Consider the following 19,123-nt stretch of genomic DNA (forward strand, 5'->3'; position numbering starts at 1 on the left):
TCTTACACTTGTATATCATTCTCAGTTCGTGGAACATGATTGATTTCCTTCCCATTCCTTAATCAGATAGCCTTACAATGTTCATGATTTGGATTTTTCTCTAGTTGTCCTAGAAACATCCCTATTTGCGTATTAAAGTTGTTAGCTTGTTGGGCAATTTGTATCTCTAACATTTTTCCATGGATGGTTAGGTTTTCTATCTTAGAATTCAAATCATTTAACATATTTGCAAACAAAGTATTAATCATTATTTGATCCTCTTATAATTTATTAAGGTTAGCAAGTAATTTTTTCTGACCTTCCATTATTGTTATACGAGTGGGATTATTAGGAGAAGATTGTACCTGTGGAAACTGTGTTGTATGTTTTCTATTACCTTAATCATCCTGATGTTGATGATTTAAAGTGTTGTTGCTCCTCTAGGAAAGGTTGAGATTGTTCTGCCTGTATGATGGGTTGAATTGATGTCCACTTCTTTCCTTGTTGTCATAGTAATTGCATGATTCAGGTTGTTCATTGGCCCAAGCTCCATGTACAGGTTTAGTGAATTGTTTGCATTCAGACCACTCATACCCTTTTGTTCCAAACCCCTCACATGTTGCAGTAGACCCAATAGCATTAGCATGGTACTTTTCTAGCTTTCCAAACCTTTGAGAAAGGTTCTCCAGCGTGCAAATTATCTTCTTCATCTGATTGCCTGAATATTGTGCACCAGAGTCACTTCTTGGATGGTGTCTACTCTCATTCACTCATTGATGATGATTGGAAACTACATTCTCTATGATCTTTGAATCATCATCAATTCATTTGCACATAAATGCACCATTTGCTGAAGAGTCCAACAATTACTGTGATGGAAAATCTAGCCCACTGTAGAAGTTCTGAACTAGCATCCATGATGGAATGCCATGATGAGGGAAAACTTCAATGGACATATATAATCTTTCCCCAAGCTTCAGTAATTGACTCCCCATCCTTTTGACTGAAGTTCTGGATTAGGTGCCTATAGTGCACAGTTTTGGAAGGAAGAAAATATTTATTGAGAAAAGCCTCCTCCAAAGTTCGTCATGTGGCTTGAATTTCTGCATTTTTATTCCTTAGCCACGTCTCTAAGAGAATATCGAAACATGCAGAGACGAATGACATCTTCAGAAGCCCCATGAATCTTCACTGTCTCATGGAAATCCAAGAACTAATCAATATGGACATTGAGATTTTCATGAGCTCCTCCTCCAAATTTGTTTTGCATCACCATTTGGATCAAAGCATATGGCAAAGAAAAGTTATCTTCCTCAATAGTTGGGCGGATTATTCTAGGACCTGAACTACGTGCATTAAGGGCTGTATAGTCGCGGAGTGGTTTTTCATCTCGTTCAGCCATTTTTTGTACAAGCGCACATATTTCTCTTGCTCTTTCTCTTTGTTGCATTCTTCTTCTACGGAAAGTATTTTCTGGCTCTGAGTATTAATTTGAACTTTGCATAAACCAAATGGGCAACCTGCAGAGGTACCAAGAAAAAGGAAAACCCATAATACACTAGAGAAAAGTAATGAATTAATTGAGAATTAAAGAAATTTTGACACAGTCCCCGACAATGGTGCCAAAAACTTGATAGGGCAAATCGCAAGTATACGATTATATCATCAAGTAATAAAATATTGATCCCATGAGGACAGAAAAAATCATTTAATTATAACAACTAATTTATCATTAACTCAAATAGGAATTAAAAGTGAATTTATAAGAATTGAACAATTGCCAAGAATAATTATGAAAATAGTAAAAATGGATTGAAATCTAATTTAGGATGAGTCCCCAGGATAAGGGTTACTGCATTTACACTCTCAAATTCTTGTTTTGCTCCTTTTCATGAACTTTAAGTTGTGAGGATGAATTGGTCTTTGCTATGTGTCATCCTCTCTCGAGCTTCGACATGTGTACTCAATTAAAGTCGCACCTACTCTCGTGGTACGGTTATCAATCAAATCCTTTATTCGGATCTTTCTATCCAATCGCTTCATAGCAACCCAATGTGAATTCCATAAACCCATGAGAATCCTAATACTAATCTCGTGAATTAGGATTCTAGTTTGAGTAACTGAATGGTTAGATAGTTAGGTTCACCTCTCAGTCCTTCCTCAATGTATCTAAGAGTTGTAATTTGTTGATCAGACAACTCACACGAATAAAACTCAGTTTAATGATTCAAATCACAATACTCAATAAAATAGAAGTAAGAACAAGTATTTATTGAATGTAAAAGAGCATAGCCTCAATCCTAGAAATAAAGAGAATTACTCACTCATGATGGAGAAGAGAATATCAAATTCTAAATTAGAGAATTGTAATGTAAAGTATAAAGTGTAAAGTGTAAAAGTGTCTCATTCTTGAGGGAGAATCTTCATTTATCCTAATTAGAAAATATTGGGCTAAGCCCAACAAAATAAATCTAAAAAATAGGAATATAATATAACATCTATGACTTCTTTTGACTCTTCAATTGGTCTTCACATAGCTTTAACATTGAATTCCATTTTCTTGCACTCAATCTCTACTCTTTTTGGCTTTAATTCATCCAAACTGCACAACATAGCCAAAACATCCGCTCCACCCGAACAAAGAGAAATGAAAGCTGAAAACAATCCTAAAGTCTTAATTATATCCTAAAATGCAAGTTAAATGCAATACAAATGTAGCATAATTTTACACTCATTAGAAATATTAAACATAAAGAAATTGTGGGGAAAGTAGACAAAATATTAACTAGTGATAAAAATAAATGTTATAATAGTCTTACTCTTGAGTTCTTTAACTGTGAAAATTTTACGTGTGAAATATTAAACATTAAAAAAATTGTGAGGAATGTATGCAAATTATTAACTTGTGACAGACAGTAAAATGAGTGACTGGAAGAAGAGAAAAGTGTTAAAAAATGTTACTTGTGAGAAGTTTGAAGGATTTATTTGAGAAAGAAAGATGATGATATAAGAAATGCAAGATATAAAGAAAGAGGAAAAATATGTGGGTGAAACATTCATCATACAAAATCAATCAAAATAATATAATGTGTGAAGTGTAAAAAATATATAATACTAGACTATAAAGAAAATATAACATTATAAAATAATGGGAATTGATTATATTCTTAATAAAAAATGTCTCATTAATATTAGTTATCTAAGATTTATAACATTAGGTTTATAACATGTAAAAAATATTCATTAATATTAGTCATCTAAGGTTATAAAAAACAATATGACATAAGTAATACAATGTTCACTAGCCATGTAATACTCTTAATATAATATAAACAATATAACATATTGAAAAAATTAGAAAAACTATTGAGTTCATGTTTGGCAAAATGAATTAATCTTGTACTTTTATCTTTAATTTTGTTTATGAAATTTTATATTTGCCAAATGAATAAGTGTTGCATATTAATTGTTTAACGATATTCAATTGTTCTTATTTTTATATAGTCATGATTCATAGGATGAAATTTATACTTACCTACAATATATTAGCTAATAAACTTGTATGCAGGAGCTATGTAATATTCTTAATATAACATATTGTAAAATTTGGAAAAACTATTGAGTGCATGTTTGGAAAAAAGAACTATTCTTATCTTCAATTTTTTTTGAAAAATTGATATTTGCTAAATGTATAGTTGTTGTATATTAATCCTGAATGATATTCAATTATTCTCATTTTTATATACCCATGATTCAAATGATGGAGTTTCTGTAATATATTAGCTAGTAAACTTGTGTCTAGGAGCTATGTAATACTTTGAATATAACATAAACAATATAACATATTCGAAAAACTATTTAGTTCATGTTTGTAAAAGGAGTTAATCTTATATTCTTATCTTTAATTTTGTTTGCGAAATTTTAAATATTCCAAATGCATAACTATTGCACATTAATTGTTTAACGATATTCAATTGTTCTCATTTTTTATATAGCCATGATTTAGACACTCTCTTATTAACAAACTAGCAAGATATTCATGCATTCACATGGTGTGGTATTTTTTTGCTACATAATTAAGAATACATGTGTTACTCGTGCATTCATATGACTAAAAAAACGTGTTATTCGTGCATTCGTATTATTAAGAACACATATGACTTGTGCATTCACATGATTAAAAACACATATGTTACCCGATGTTCACATTGATAAGAAAACATATGTTACGCGTGCATTCGCATAATTAAAACACATATGTTGCATCTACATTCGCATTGTTAAGAAGACACTTGTTACTTGTGTATTTGCCTATTCAAATACATAATGAAAATAAATGACTATTTCGAATTTGAATTTTCTAATGAAAATAGAAAACTGAAACATTATACTATGTGAAATTTTTAAATAAATATTTTAAAAGTCATAAAAAATGAAATGATATTTTAAAAGTCGTGATACTATATATTTTATTAAAAAATATTTAAAAATTATAAAAAAATTCAATTTCGAATTTGATTATTTTAATTATAATAAGGAAAAAATATATAAATACCGACTACATGCTTAAATTACCAAACAAATATTCAATCAAATTCATCAACTACACATACATCAATATTCGTTTGAACCAATTTCTCCAATAATGGAGTTGTTTTTGCACTTTTCAAGCTGTCCGTTGCTAGTTAATATATAGCCTTTTGGTTTTCACCCATGTTTTTTAACATAAATATTTATCTAAGCTTTTCATTTCTTCCTCACTTTTGGAAATATGAAACCTCTGTAATGCGCTTAAGATTTACAGTGTCTTCAATGCATCCTAACTTGATGAATCTGAGAATTTCTTGTAGTCCTGGAAATATAATCCATAATAAAAATTAGGGACATTGGATTTGTTGTGACCAACCTCTTTATTTTCACTGTCAGAAATGTCTTGAATCATATCAAATGCCTTCCTCACAAGTCTGTTTCTCATTATCCTTACACGAAATTGTAGTAAATTTAGAACCAAGCATTTGGGGTAGTAAAAAACTGCATAAACAATTGCCCACACACAACATATCCTTTATTCATGTTCATAACATAGAAGTTTCCCATGTTAGCATAAAAATATAGAGTTTTCTTACAATTCTGCTCTCTTGAAGGATCTCCCAAGAAACATTAAGAGGAAGGTCATTTGAATCAACTCTATCCTTCACAAAATTCAAGTAGCGAACAAACTTCAAAAATGCACACACATAAATATTGAAATCAATGATTTAAAGAAAAGGAGGCAAGAAGAAGGAGAAGAGCAAGAGGCATTATATTCCTCAAATATGGCATTAGTTAGGGTATGTAAGGGTCTTCTTTTGTATATGCAGATAAGCATGTAATGGCTTGTGTGATTTAAAATAATCACCAAAACTGGTTATACTTTTTTATAACTATCATTCTATAAAATCTAGCAATTTATAGAAGGGGTAAATTGTTGTGCAATCCTAATCCAATCCATGTCCCTATCTATTGCAAATCATGAGGCAATATAGATTGTACATTATTATTTCTTTTTTTTTCATGGAAAAAAGAGCAGTACTAACATGAATTTAATATAAAAAGACAATTCCACTTTGAAGCTCACAGTGAACTCACCAGGTCACCATAAAAGTCATCTGAGATAAACACACCCATAACATACAGATTATATTATTTGTTTTAGGATTTACTACTTCTTCATTATTAAGAGGCCCCATCTCTGGAACATATACAATACTTATGAAATCAACCTCAACCTGCACAAATTTAAAACTTAATAAACTGCATAAAGAAAGGTTTTTCTTTCAAAAGCCAAAATCATCAAAATGCCTCAATAGTGAAGTGAGTATGTGCAAGCGGTTCTAAGAATTCATTAAAAGTCTTATGGTAAAATTCATTATACTCATCCTTTTGAACTTCCTTTGCGTTACACATCTACAAAACGTGGCAAATGCAGACCAATAAAAAAGAAGAAGCACTAAACTGAAGAATAAACAAAATGCAGGGCATCAACATGAGCATAGAAAACAAATGCTACTCAAACTCCCCCATATTGAGTTTGTTTCATTTGCTAAATCCCAGTCCTAATACTTCTCAGTTTTAGTCGTTTTGTCTTCTTTTTTTCACCCCGATAATAAACGCAGATACATGCTTGGTAACACAGTTGGAAGTGTAGAAAGAATGTAGATGAGAAAAAGGCAAATATGAGAGTGGGGTTCAAATATTTGGACTTCAAAAAAATATGAAATGGAATTTAACGTGGGACTTTGCACGATTTTCATTGTTATTTAATGTGGGACAGTTTTCAAATGTTATGTTATTATTATAATCATTACAATAAGAGTTTAAAATCTTTGTATCGACTGTTTACACTGTCAACACATCATCTATCATTAATTTGTATTACTTTTGTTTGAGAGTCAATGGTGTTTAATAAATCAATGGTGGATAATTGACTGATAGTGTAAAAAACATTTGCACTGTCAGTGTATACATATTGAATCATTTAGGGTTTAATTTTCATGTATTACTATCTTGAACCAATCAAATTTCACAAAATAATATTAAAATGTTAATTTCTGTTTTTATAATTTTTCTTTTTAAATGAATTGAGCTTTATGATTTGTTTGATACATCAAATGGGACATGAATTGAGACATGTGATCCACATCCCAGTTTTAAGTGGGAAATTTTGTTATGAGGTTGGGACATGTGTAAGATGATGACATGTAGAAACCTTTTTTTCTTATAGTATATATAGAAGTTTTAGGGCAGATAAAAAAGTATTTTAAATTGTAGTTTTGTTATGAATGTTCCAAAAAATTAGAAGTCAATAATGGAGTGAAAATGAAAAGAATGAAGCTAGAAGGTTGAAGAAAGAGACCGGATCACTTTGCATTTAATTACACTAAATAATACTAAAGAAAAAATATTATATGGACAAAAATAACCTTCTACATGTTACATGTCCAAATTGTATGATGATTATAAAATTTATGCACTACTGGTGTAGAGATTTATATACATGTGTTTCATCATCCACCATTAATTTAGATTATCTTTTTGAAAAGTCAATAACAATTAAATATTAATGGTGAATGATGTAGTGACAATGTATAAAACTCATACAATATTAGTGCATACATCTTTTTCTCTTGTATGATATCTACTAATTTAAAAACACCAATCCTTTCAATTCATTATATACATATAGATAGGAGAATGTTTATCATAGGGAATGAATGATGTCACAATATTAAATGGTAAATAATGTCTGTTAACATAAATATCTAAATTATCACTAATTATTTCAACTATGGTTTTTTGGTCTTCTTATTCTTTAAAAACTGGATTAACCTTCATTTGATAACCTTTCCTTATTGAGGTAAGAGTCTCCTTCACACATGTTTAAATTATCTAAGACATGATTATGTCATCTTTTCTACAATAGGAACTACCTCAATTTTCTCTTTAATGCATTTGTTCCTAATTATATTGTCCAATGTGTTTCCTCATCAAATGCAACATCTCATCTTTACTATATTGACCTTATTTCATAAGACATTGAGAGTCTTATAATTGTGTGATATTCCCCTTAAGATTGAGTAAACATTTCTATTGCATATAAATACTAGATGCACTCTATCATTCTATCTACTTTGCTTAAATCATATGATTTACATTTAACCCTAAAAAATATATATGTGAGGTAATCATTCAAAAAACCATTTTTATTAAAAATAATACATGTATAGCTAATGAGTTTAATATCTATGTATAATCAGTGTAAACAAATTTATACTCAAAACACATTATCAACCATTATTTATATTAGTTTTATTTGAAAGATAATTAATATACGAATGATGGATGGTGGATGATTTATTAACATTTAAAAATTAATTAGACTGTAAATATATACATATTATATTTTAACTAATTCTACTAAATCGGTCTCTAGACCATTAGTTATGAGTGTTTAAAAGCAAGTGTCATGCATTATTTGTTGGATATGAAAAGTGAAGTCTCATGCTCAACTATATTAAAAGGTTCTAGTTGTTTTAACTATTGACTATGTAATATGTACAATTTGGATGGAATCTCCCGGAGAAAATTATGACATGTGATAAAAAAAATATTTAATAAAATTATTTTAAATTATTTTTTAATAAAAATTAAAAATTAAGAAAATTATATTTCAGTATTTGAGAGGAGTTATACTCCTACTAGTTGTGGGGAAATAAAAAATTTAGAGTATTTTTGTTCACAAAAAAATATATAATATTTAGAGTGTTTTAATACACTTTACCAAATAATTAAATTAAAATGCTCTTGTTCATATAATGACTCATGTGACAAAAAAAGATGAATTGTTTCGGGGTGGAATGGGTTGATGTAAACCTAAAACAACATAGAGTAACTATGACAGGTTATGTAGACCCACAAGCTGGAAAAAGTGCAACATACTGGAAAGTCTACATCAACCGATATTTGTCACTTTGTTCCATAACCAGCTCAGCGACTCCAGACAATAAATTTAACCCGCAACCCTCAATGCCATGCTTAGCCAGCTCTTCGTTGGTTGGCCTGCCCCTTTGGTAAATTAATTCCAGGTGCTCCCCTCCTCCCATAAGTTTGAAAGTGTCACATTGACACGGTGTAAGTCATTAGTTCGAGCCTAATTATCCCTAAATCTAATGTGAGTTTTTTTATTTTGTTATTTAGTGATATACTCATGTCCCAAAATGATGGTGTCTCATTGTCCCTAGCTAATAGAATGGTAGTGAATAGTATAAAAGTAATAGTTTTTGTGTTTATAATTTTTAAGTATTATTTTTTAATTGGATAGGGACATAGATGGAGACATGAATGAGGAGAGTTGATCCCCATTATGAGCTTATGAGCTCTTTAATGATGATAACCCAAATGCATGTTCAATCATGTAAATCCATTTCAGGACATATTATCTTTTATAATGGAAAGCATAAAGAATTGAATGTAAGGGCAAAAATATAAGAATATGACACTTTTATATTTTATTAATATATAATTGCCTTAAGTACAAAATTGTAATCCATTATTAACGTTTGTGTTAGGGTTGATAAGTTTGTAAATATATATTTTGTAACCATGCATTGTGGATCCATTTGTTACCATATAGTTGCATTTTATATTTTAATTTGGAGTCAAATTTTAATTTTCTAATCAGTTTTTACACTAACGTATTTTAGTCCATAAAATTTGTGTCAATTGTATATTTTCTGGGTGAAAATTACATATAATTGAATATATGTATGAATATGTGGATGGGTTTGTGGAAAATATGACCAATTATAAACCTTACAATGATGTCATGTAGGAAGGACAACGGGGTAAGTGAGTTTGTGCTTATCCAAACCCGAAATCTAAAACTTAAATTCGAATTAAGCAAGTTGAAAACAAAACTACCATTTCCGAACTCGTTGGGTTTTAGATAACTCGGACTCGATGAAAACACGCCTGAAACATGTATATATATATATATATATATGTTCTACAATTATGTCAAAATTATATATATATATATATATATAGGTTTTATATATGTATTTATGTATAATTTAATAATTTTACATATATTAATCGGATTCGAGGTGGGTTCAAGATAAGTGTAAATTATAGTAAATCCGAACCCAAAATTTGAACTCGTGTAAGACCCAAACCCAGTCACTTTAAGTTTTCCTTATTAAATTTGGTTTGGGTTCAAGCGAGTACCCACGAGTTTAATTTTTATTATCATCCCTAACAGTCATGTCCTCATCTCCATGTAGTGAACTTATTCATCACAACAATTGTGGAGAATTGGTTGCCCACAAGAGGGTAATAATAGAGTACAAAAATAAAATAGGGTTCTTCCATGAAAGTATCCAACACAAAGTATGGAATCTTCCAACTTCACCCACTAGATATGTTACTAATGTAATGGTCAAAGGGTGGCTCAAGAGGGCCATGAGCTTGAGGTCAGGACCATGATGGTAAATGCACCATTATAAAAAATGATGTATTAAGGTTTTTAGAGCCACTATTATAAATATCCTACAATATTTTTTGTCTATACCACTCTCTTCGCAATCATGAAAAATAATTAACCTGTTAAACAATAATTACCTTCCATTAAAAAACAAGTCATCTGAATTTTATTGAGGTAATTGTTTCTCATTAGTAAACTATACAAATTAGCATAAAATAATTTATATGTCAAATTTATCACCTTGGTCTTAGTTAGAGTTGCCAAAACGCGCGGGTCCGGACAGACCGGCCTGCTAAAGCCCAAAAATTTATAGGACTTGGGTATCATTTTAAGTATTTTTTTATAGAATTCGGGTTTTTTAGCCGGGCCCGACTGAGCTATTTTAAATTTAGGCTCAGGCTGGGCTTACCCGGGCAGGTACGGGCTACTCGTTTTACTTATATGTTTTAATCTTTTTTGGGATCTATGGCTTAGTAATAAGCAGTAAATGAAAATTTATAAAACAACTTATTATAAAAAATAGATAATAAGTATTATGTTATTGTTTATTTAATTCGATTTAACTTTTACCACAAAAACATAATAAAGAAAATAATGTTTACATCAATACTAAAATTAACATAAATCGTTTATCATAGAGAACTCCACACAATCAAATTTAATATAATAGTTCACAATGAAAGTGTTGACAAAGAACATACAAAGATAATATTTTTGATAGTATCCAAATGTTTATATATTAAAGTGAAGTTACAAATTATATTGTATTAGAGAGTGAGAGTCCAATAGAAATGAGAGATTTAATAAAATAGTTATGTCAAAAATCGTACACTTGGATTTAACATCACATCTTAACTCAAACACAAGACATTAAATCTATAAGTTTGGTTGCATTTGACATAACAAATGTGTTAAATATTATACGTTAATACCAAATGATATATTTTTTTTAAATAGATTAAATATGTTTAAATTTTAAAAAAAAAAAATTTTTAGTTTATGCGGGCCGGCCCGCCACAACCCGCTTAGGATGAGTTTGGGCTAAAATTTGATATGCATAAATTGTATCCAGACTTTTTAGTCTGACCCGATTTAACCCAAACCCAATATGGGCTAGCCCGAACACATCCGAGTAGCCCATTTTGACACCTCTAGTTTTAGTAATGGTATTTTCACAATAAAAGTACTCACAACTTAGTCTTTATATGATAGCTTTTATTTTAGTTTTAACTCCATTCTATCTTATCTTTTATATTTTTATTTTTAATGGTTTGGATGCTAACTTTCATTTTAGTTTAAATTCAATTCTTTTAGCATTCAATTATTTATTTAATAATTTTAAATCATTAATTAAATTTCAATGTAACAATAAGATTATTTGTTTTGTTACCAGGAGACTATTTGATTATGAGAATAAAACAAGTTTATATATATATATATATATATATACTTTTAGACCCTAGTGAACCCTGTCTATAGAATCACTTTTATATATTATCCTACAATCTCTTAAATAACTCTGTGAATTTAGAAAATAAAAAAAATGTGAAACATAAAATTTGTTAAATAAAATAGAATAAATTGCATATACGAATTCTAAAAAGTGAAAATAGGATAATTGATAAAGCTAAAGTAACAATTCAAATTAGCAATTCAAAGATTGATGGTCATTTGAATCTTTACCATACATGATAATGGGCATTTTAATTTTGAAATGATTTATTTTGGCTCTATTTATTTAGAAGTTGAACATGGTGTCAATTGCATTTTAGAAGAACCACTATATTGTACTTTAGAATCTATTTAATAAGTAAATTATTTTACAAAATATACTAATATTAAAATTTTATTTTGGAAAAAATATATATATCATTAATCATTAACTCTAAAAAAAGTATACAAATCAATGATAGTAATATATAGATATTATATTCTTTTATTTTATATTTTTATATGAATATTTGCCTAAAGCAAACATAGAAGAGGGAAAACAGGGTAGATAAGACTTGAAGAGAAGGGTATGTTTCCCATGTTTGAATAATGTGCACTAGTGCATTCCAAAGTTAAGATAAAATTACCATAATTTTCCAGTATAGAGAAAATTTCTCAGTCCCTTCTTTTCTTTGTATCTGAATTCTGAAGAAATGTCTCCCACTCTCACTCTCACTATTCAAATTCCTTCTTTCTCTCACCGCTTCCATACCAGATGCTACAAACCAACCATTACATGCTCCTCTTCTTCCCTATCTTATAAGGTTCTTTTCCTTAAAAAAAAAAGAATAAAAGAAATCATTTTTAATAAGTTTTAAGCATAAATAATTAGTGGGTATGTGTGGAAAATGAGTTTTAATTAGTGGGTTGTGTTGTGTGTTTGTGAATGCAGTTTAAGAGAGATTACACGAGCGTTATGATAGTACCAACGGGGACTGGTGCTGCTATTGGTGGATTCGCTGGTGATGCTTTGCCTGTGGCTCGTGCTCTTTCTAATGTTGTGGATTGTCTTATCACTCACCCTAATGTATGTAATTACTTCATTAACCCCAATGTGTTGTTTTATTTACCTGTTATGAAAACTTGCTATCTGTATTATTTTTGGATGAGGCTCGATGCAATGATAAGATTGATTGTCTTACAATTTCAAATCCTAGAAACAGTCCGCAAGAATAAATACACTGGTTGTGGTTGTGGTGGGTTGAAATGATGAACAAAAGGGACATTTGGGCCTTGTTAGCGCAATAGCGGCCCGAAAATTTTGACAAATGCATAATCATAGATTATGTGTGAATAAGTTTGATTAACAATGAAAATTATACAAATTTGAGGTAGTGAGATTGTAAGTGGAAGTGAGCGTGAGTAGATTTTACTGTTTTCTATTAAACTTTTCTGGGTATTTGTTAAGAAATTAATAATAAAATATTTTTATTTGAAATGTTAATATATTTAAAACATTTTTTTATTCCAGTGAATATATTAAATACATTAAAAGAATTTGAAGAACTTCCCAAGAATGGATTAGTAATCCAGCAGAATGAAAGAAATAAGAAGGCAAACAAAAGATGAAAAATACCTCAATTTATTGAATAAATGCTTGGGATCAAATGATACAACTAATCATCTACCTAATCCCTTTATATACATGATTAATACAAAAACTAATCCTCTAACTAACTATATTTAATTGAGGCTTAAATATGTCAATTACAATGATAACTTGTTATACAAGTTATACAAAAGCTGATTGATGCTGGTTTTTGTGTCGGTCACGACCTGATGCATGGCCAGGTGCCTCGGTCAGGTCATCTCGGTCATGGCTTGGTACATGGCCTAATGCCTCGGTCAGGTCGTCTCGGTCATGACCTGACATTTGTCTTGGTGTCTCGATCAGGTCGTTTCAGTCACGACCTGACATTTGTCTCGGTGTCTCGGTCATTTTGGCTCGGTCAAGATCCCATGTGTGATAGTCATTTTGGCTTGGTGCCTCGGTCATTCTGGCTCGATTAAGATTCTGTCTGCCTCGGTCATGGCGTGTGTGTCTGTCTCGGTCATGGCGTGTGTGTCTGTCTCGGTCATCCTCAATCAGCGGCTCATGCCTTGTCTCGGTCACTAGTCTAGTCTCCTCGGTCATGGTTGCCCATCTTGTCTCGGTCACTAGTCCTGTCTTTTTGGTCACGATTGTCCATTTTGTCTCGGTCATTGGCCATGTTTCTCAGACATGCTTATGGCACTTGGCTAGATCATGGTCTTGGCTTTCTCGGTCAAGCTCGTGCCACTTGGTTGGGTCATGGGCATACTTCCTGGTTGGTCTTGTCTTATGCATAGGCAAATTTGAGATTCTTCATTTGATATACATTCTCATTATATTCTAATAATGTTTTATATTTTAAATGTATGATTTCTTACAAGTGTCTTTGGAGTATTTGATAACAAAAATCATTTAGCTAGGTCAATTTTTCTTTGGTTGAAGTGATAAAATTGTGATTTGAATGTCAATTCCTCATTGAAAAATGTGTCATTTAGCATACATTAGAAAAAAACTCATTTTATCTGAATCTAAATTATTAAACCATGTGACTACAATGGATGATCCCTTTCATTTCACCACCCTATAGTTCATTTGAATGACAATGATGAAGAAATGTGCATTTAATTTTTTTTGCTGTTTGACTTATCCAAATTTTCAGGTGCTTAATGCAGCAATGCTATACTGGCCCATGCCTAATGCATTATATGTTGAAGGTTATGCTCTTGACCGCTTTGCAGAAGGGTTATGGGCTTTACAACCTGTTCACCAAAACCGGGTATGACTCTAATATATATTCTCATTGTGCTATGTCCTTCGCTAGTTTATGTCCTTCACTAGTTTATGTCATGCATTGTTGCAGCTTGCAACTTACTAGGTGCTTTCTTCATCATCTTATTTCTTTCCACCTCAAATTATGCAACCAAGTATTTTTTTTGTGTAAAACAGGTGGGAATAGTTCTTGATGCTGGAATAGAGGATGATCTTCGGATTCGCCAGTTACAAGTGGCTGATGCTGCAAGGGCTTCCCTTGGATTGCCTGTTGTAGAATATATTGTCACAGACACTCCACTGCAGGTAACCAGTTTTTTTTATTCGGCCAGCATAATGAAACAGATCTTTACTTATAGAGTCTTACAATTTGGACTGCACAATATATACTTCGGTTTCTCGCAGAAGGACAATGGACAGTTTAACTACTAGAAATGTGACTGCCATTGATCTCACTGTAGGGAGCATCTTGAAGTTATATAAACCAAATGATGTCCCTCAAAGATTATAGGCTATCATGTTAGACTTTTGTTTTATTTTAATGTAATTGCATTTTCTCTCAGTTATACTTATAAGTTATAATTGCTTAACAGAGTTTTAGTTTGTAGGTGTAAAAACACTTGGCAAACTGTGTTGTGCACTAGAAAGAACAACAATTTTTTTTAATGGGATTAGATTATTAAACCATCCCAGTTCATGGTAAAAACTACTCAAAAAAATGTATCATGATGTTATATGGGTTTTCCTTTTCTTTCTGTAACTTTGAAATAGGAACAGCTTTCTACTCATTTCAGTTATGTTTAAAAGTGTATTTAATTTGTTCTCACCACTTGGACTTATTTTTTATATTGCGTAAAAGTAATTTTTCAGGCATGTCTATAATTTCAAGCAAGTAACATCATGATCTCATATAAATTAAAATGCCTACCTAAATTAGTGCTAAGTTTACTTGCCTCAAATTTTCAGGTAGAGAAGTGGGTTGATCCAAAAACTGGGCAATCAACAGGAAGGATTAAGCACCCTGATTCTTTACTTAGAGCTGTGCAGACTTTAGTGAATAGATCAAAAGTGAATGCCATTGCTGTTGTTGGACGTTTCCCAGATGACGATACTGATGATGTAGACGACTATCGGCAGGGAATGGTATCAATAATGGTTTTTGAAATGATATTATAATGTACGAAATGCAGAAGAATTTGATTAGTTGTGTAACTTCGTAGTGGATTAATAGAAATCTGGATGATGTTGCTCTTTCTCTTTGTCCTTTTCTCCATTCAATGTTAAGAACATAGTCATCAGCTCTTTGATATTTGTTTTTGAGATTTAACTTCATGTTTAAAAGATTTTCAATCTTATTCTGACCTTAGTCTTTTAAATTTCAACAATGACGACATCTTTTGTTCTTTCTTTTACTTTCTTCTGAACTTTTTTCAGTCATACTTCTACTTCAGTTTGTTTTGGTCAGTGGTTCAGGAATAGTTCTTATTGTATCATTTGGTTACTGATATTTGCTTTCCTCTTTTTGACCTTATTCAGGGCATAGACGTGTTGGCCGGAGTTGAGGCAGTTATAAGCCATCTAGTGGTGAAGGAGTTCCAGATTCCTTGTGCACATGCTCCTGCAATGTCTCCACTTCCATTGAGCCTATCTCTAAGTCCGAAATCAGCAGCGGAGGAGGTTGGTAAACTATAGACCGCAAATCATTTGATCTTTGGTTTCAGCAATATTTGAATGCAGTGTGCCAAATGTTTGAATTAAATGTAACTAGCAACCTGAGGTTTATGCGGAGTCAATCAAATCTGAATTTGGGTTTAACTTTCTTAGATAGCTTCTTTTGTTTAACTGTAAATGACAGATAGAAGAAGTAACACTCCAAAATAGGGTATGCCTTTCCATCTTGCATTCTTTAGAAATTAAACTGGAACGGCGCTGTTCTGAAAATTTAATGTGCAGTACTTTATATAAACTTCCTGAAATCACTCTCTTTGCTTGCAAGTGTAAGGCTGCATATATCTATCCTCTCTGAACTCCAAGCCTCGTGCATTTAGTCATCCTTTTTACTTCATAAAAACTTCCATTATGAAAAAACAAAATGGTTGAACGCTGAAGCGAAATTGAAATTTATCACGTTTACTCCAAAAAATGTGTGATAAACTAACTACTCAGTTTAATAAAGTTACTAGCGGTGGTAATGCAGGATGCCACCTGTTTATTTGAGTGTCTTCGGTGTGATTCTTTAGGTATCCCATAACTAATTAGGTAAGGAACCCTTTCGGGGTGCGTCGCTGTCCCTCCCAATAAATTTTGCTATCAGGAATCTAATACTTATCAGAAATCTAACATTTGACCTTTGGCCTAGTTCGATCTAGGGAGACCTTACACACTATTAGATCAACGTCTCCTTGGTTCTTCAGTGTGATTCATTTTCAAAGATTGATGTTTATATTAAATGACTGAAAAATTTAATACTTATAGAAGATGCTGTTTTAACATTGCATATATTAAGTTAAAAAAGATTATATTCTCATTATAAATTCAATATTTCTTATTCTCTACATTTGCATGGGTAATACAAGTATGTGTGTATAACTAGCTCTTGTCAAATAGATTGGGTACACCTTCCTGCCATGTGTGCTTGCTGGCCTAAGTAAAGCTCCACGATACTTAACCAACAACTCTGAATCAATGGAGAAAGGTTGCATATTAGCAACTGATGTGGATTCTATAATCCTCCCTAGAGATGCTTGTGGGGGAGATGGGACTCTTGCTTTTTCAAGAAGTAAAAAAAGCAAGGTATAAATCCAAACACATTATTTTTTCTCCTTTTTCTTTTTTTTTTGATTTGTTCTTGCAAGAACATTTATTTCCTGATGTCATTTAAGTTTTTTGCCACTCTGCACAAGAAACTGCCTAACCTGCAATTTCTATGATATTGTTGTTTCAATATGTGACTGGTTTAAAATTTTCTTGCAGCCACTTATAATTACTGTGGATGAAAATGAAACTGTTCTCAATGATACCCCAGATAAACTTGGTCTGGAAGCGGTATGCGATTTCTCCTTTTTATACATCTGTTAGATCCATAAAATTTCACTCATCATTTTGCAATTTGCTCAGTAAGCAATAAAATGGGGTTTGTATAGACTATAGATTGAAGCTAGATAGATAAACAAGTAAAAGAAATGTTACCATATTAGGCCATTCAAGAGCAAGTTTGTTATATTGATGCTTAGAAGCCATGATCTAGACTAAAATATAATCACCATCTGAACACTCCTTTGCTTTTATTGCATTGAAATAAAATAATTTTAGAGGGTGAGCTTGATACAACGGTAAAGGTTGTTACTTAGTGACCATGAGGTCACAGGTTCAATTCCTAGAAACAGTCTTTTCACTTGTTGCGGTAAGGCTGCATACATCTAGTCTCTCCAGACCCCACTAAGTGGGAGCCTCGTGATTGGGCTGCCCTTTTATTGAAATGAAACAATTTTGGTTGATGACATTGACATTACCCCTTCTGCAGTTGCAAGTCTCAAATTATTGGGAGGCCATTGGAGTTATTGCAGCTCACAAGGCAGGGATCAATCCATTTTCGCTTCGACGAAATAAAATTCGTAACATTGGGTGCATTTCTTCTATGCCTGTCAATGGACACTTGATTTCAGGATAAAGTTCCATGTCCTGATAAAAGAAATTGAGGATTCACTGATAGTATATCAGTGTTTTCCATTTTTCAATTGTTATATATAAACCATTAGAGGAAATAGTAGGGTGAGGTTATTGCCATCACAAGGGTCTATTTACACTTCACATCATAATGTTATAAAATAAAATAAATTTTTTTATTGGTGAATGAGGAGTGTAAATAGATATTTTGGTGTGCTAATAACACTGTCTAAAATAGTGTAATATCTTTCAGGGTTTATATCTTACAGCCATATATATGTATTTGCTAGAAGGTAGTAATTTTTCAACTTTTAACTACCCTGTAATACAAAGTAGATAATGTCAGCAAAATATGCTGAATTGGTATGGTGGCAGAGTTAACAAAATTTGGTTTCAACTAATTTGGCCTCTCACCTTATTAGACTTTTTTGGCTAAGAATGTTAAATTGGGGGGAAGACATGCCCTGCACAAGGTAAGGGAATACCACTATCTTTAACTTTATATATTCCTGGATTATTTAGTTAAAGAGAAAAAGAGGCATGGACTTATGTATATAAGTTTGATATACTATCACTGCATTATCAACAATTTAAGTTTAATTATTATTAATTCTAAAAAAATAATACAAATAAATGGTGGATAATATATTGGTTATGTAATTTTTTTTACAGTGAGAATGCATATATATTATACTATAAATGTTTTGGTTTGCCTGTTTGCTGGTCAACCCAATGAATCATAACTGGTTAATAACCATATCCACTTCTAAAACTGGTTTACAGATGAAACCTTTCTCAAAATTCGTTTTCACAAAAACCAATTGTAAATTCGGATTTTTTATTAGTTTTCAAATATCTATTATCAATACCAGATTCTTTTACAAATATTTGAAAATCTAATTTTAAATTTGTATTTTTTTAGTCCAATTTCAAATCAGGAATTTTTTTTACCAATTTTTGGAAATCCAATTCCTAATTCAACTATAATATGGATTATTTAACACCCCGCCATTGCTTTTTTTTTTTAATTTACCATACAACATACCTGAAGGTCGTATTTATGTACTGTCAATATAAAAATTTATATACAATTATTTACCATTTATTTGTATTACTTTTTTGAAAAATCAATGATAATTAAATATAAATAGTGAATAATATAGTGA

The 19,123-nt window shown here is 31.2% G+C and overlaps 1 protein-coding gene across 1 annotated transcript; it reads left to right on the top strand.

Moving 5' to 3' along the window:
* Positions 1–12,034: 12,034 nt before the first annotated feature.
* LOC109339257 (uncharacterized lipoprotein syc1174_c-like) lies at positions 12,035–18,424 on the top strand. Its single transcript, XM_019576671.1, has 9 exons — positions 12,035–12,255; positions 12,384–12,518; positions 14,182–14,298; positions 14,469–14,597; positions 15,258–15,434; positions 15,828–15,968; positions 16,899–17,084; positions 17,265–17,336; positions 17,815–18,424. The coding sequence occupies exons 1-9, from the start codon at positions 12,145–12,147 to the stop codon at positions 17,959–17,961; spliced, it is 1,215 nt and encodes a 404-aa protein (XP_019432216.1). The 5' UTR covers positions 12,035–12,144; the 3' UTR covers positions 17,962–18,424.
* Positions 18,425–19,123: the final 699 nt, after the last annotated feature.

The sequence above is a fragment of the Lupinus angustifolius genome, unplaced genomic scaffold (genome assembly GCF_001865875.1).
Source record: "Lupinus angustifolius cultivar Tanjil unplaced genomic scaffold, LupAngTanjil_v1.0 Scaffold_65_21, whole genome shotgun sequence".
NCBI classification, from domain to species: domain Eukaryota; kingdom Viridiplantae; phylum Streptophyta; class Magnoliopsida; order Fabales; family Fabaceae; genus Lupinus; species Lupinus angustifolius.

Bases quoted from the DNA above. Each gene is read 5' to 3' on its own strand.
- LOC109339257 (XM_019576671.1), top strand. From the start codon at position 12,145: ATGTCTCCCACTCTCACTCTCACTATTCAAATTCCTTCTTTCTCTCAC. The intron at 15,969-16,898 runs GTTGGTAAACTA...CTTGTCAAATAG, and splicing joins CGAAATCAGCAGCGGAGGAG to ATTGGGTACACCTTCCTGCC. The intron at 17,085-17,264 runs GTATAAATCCAA...ATTTTCTTGCAG, and splicing joins CAAGAAGTAAAAAAAGCAAG to CCACTTATAATTACTGTGGA.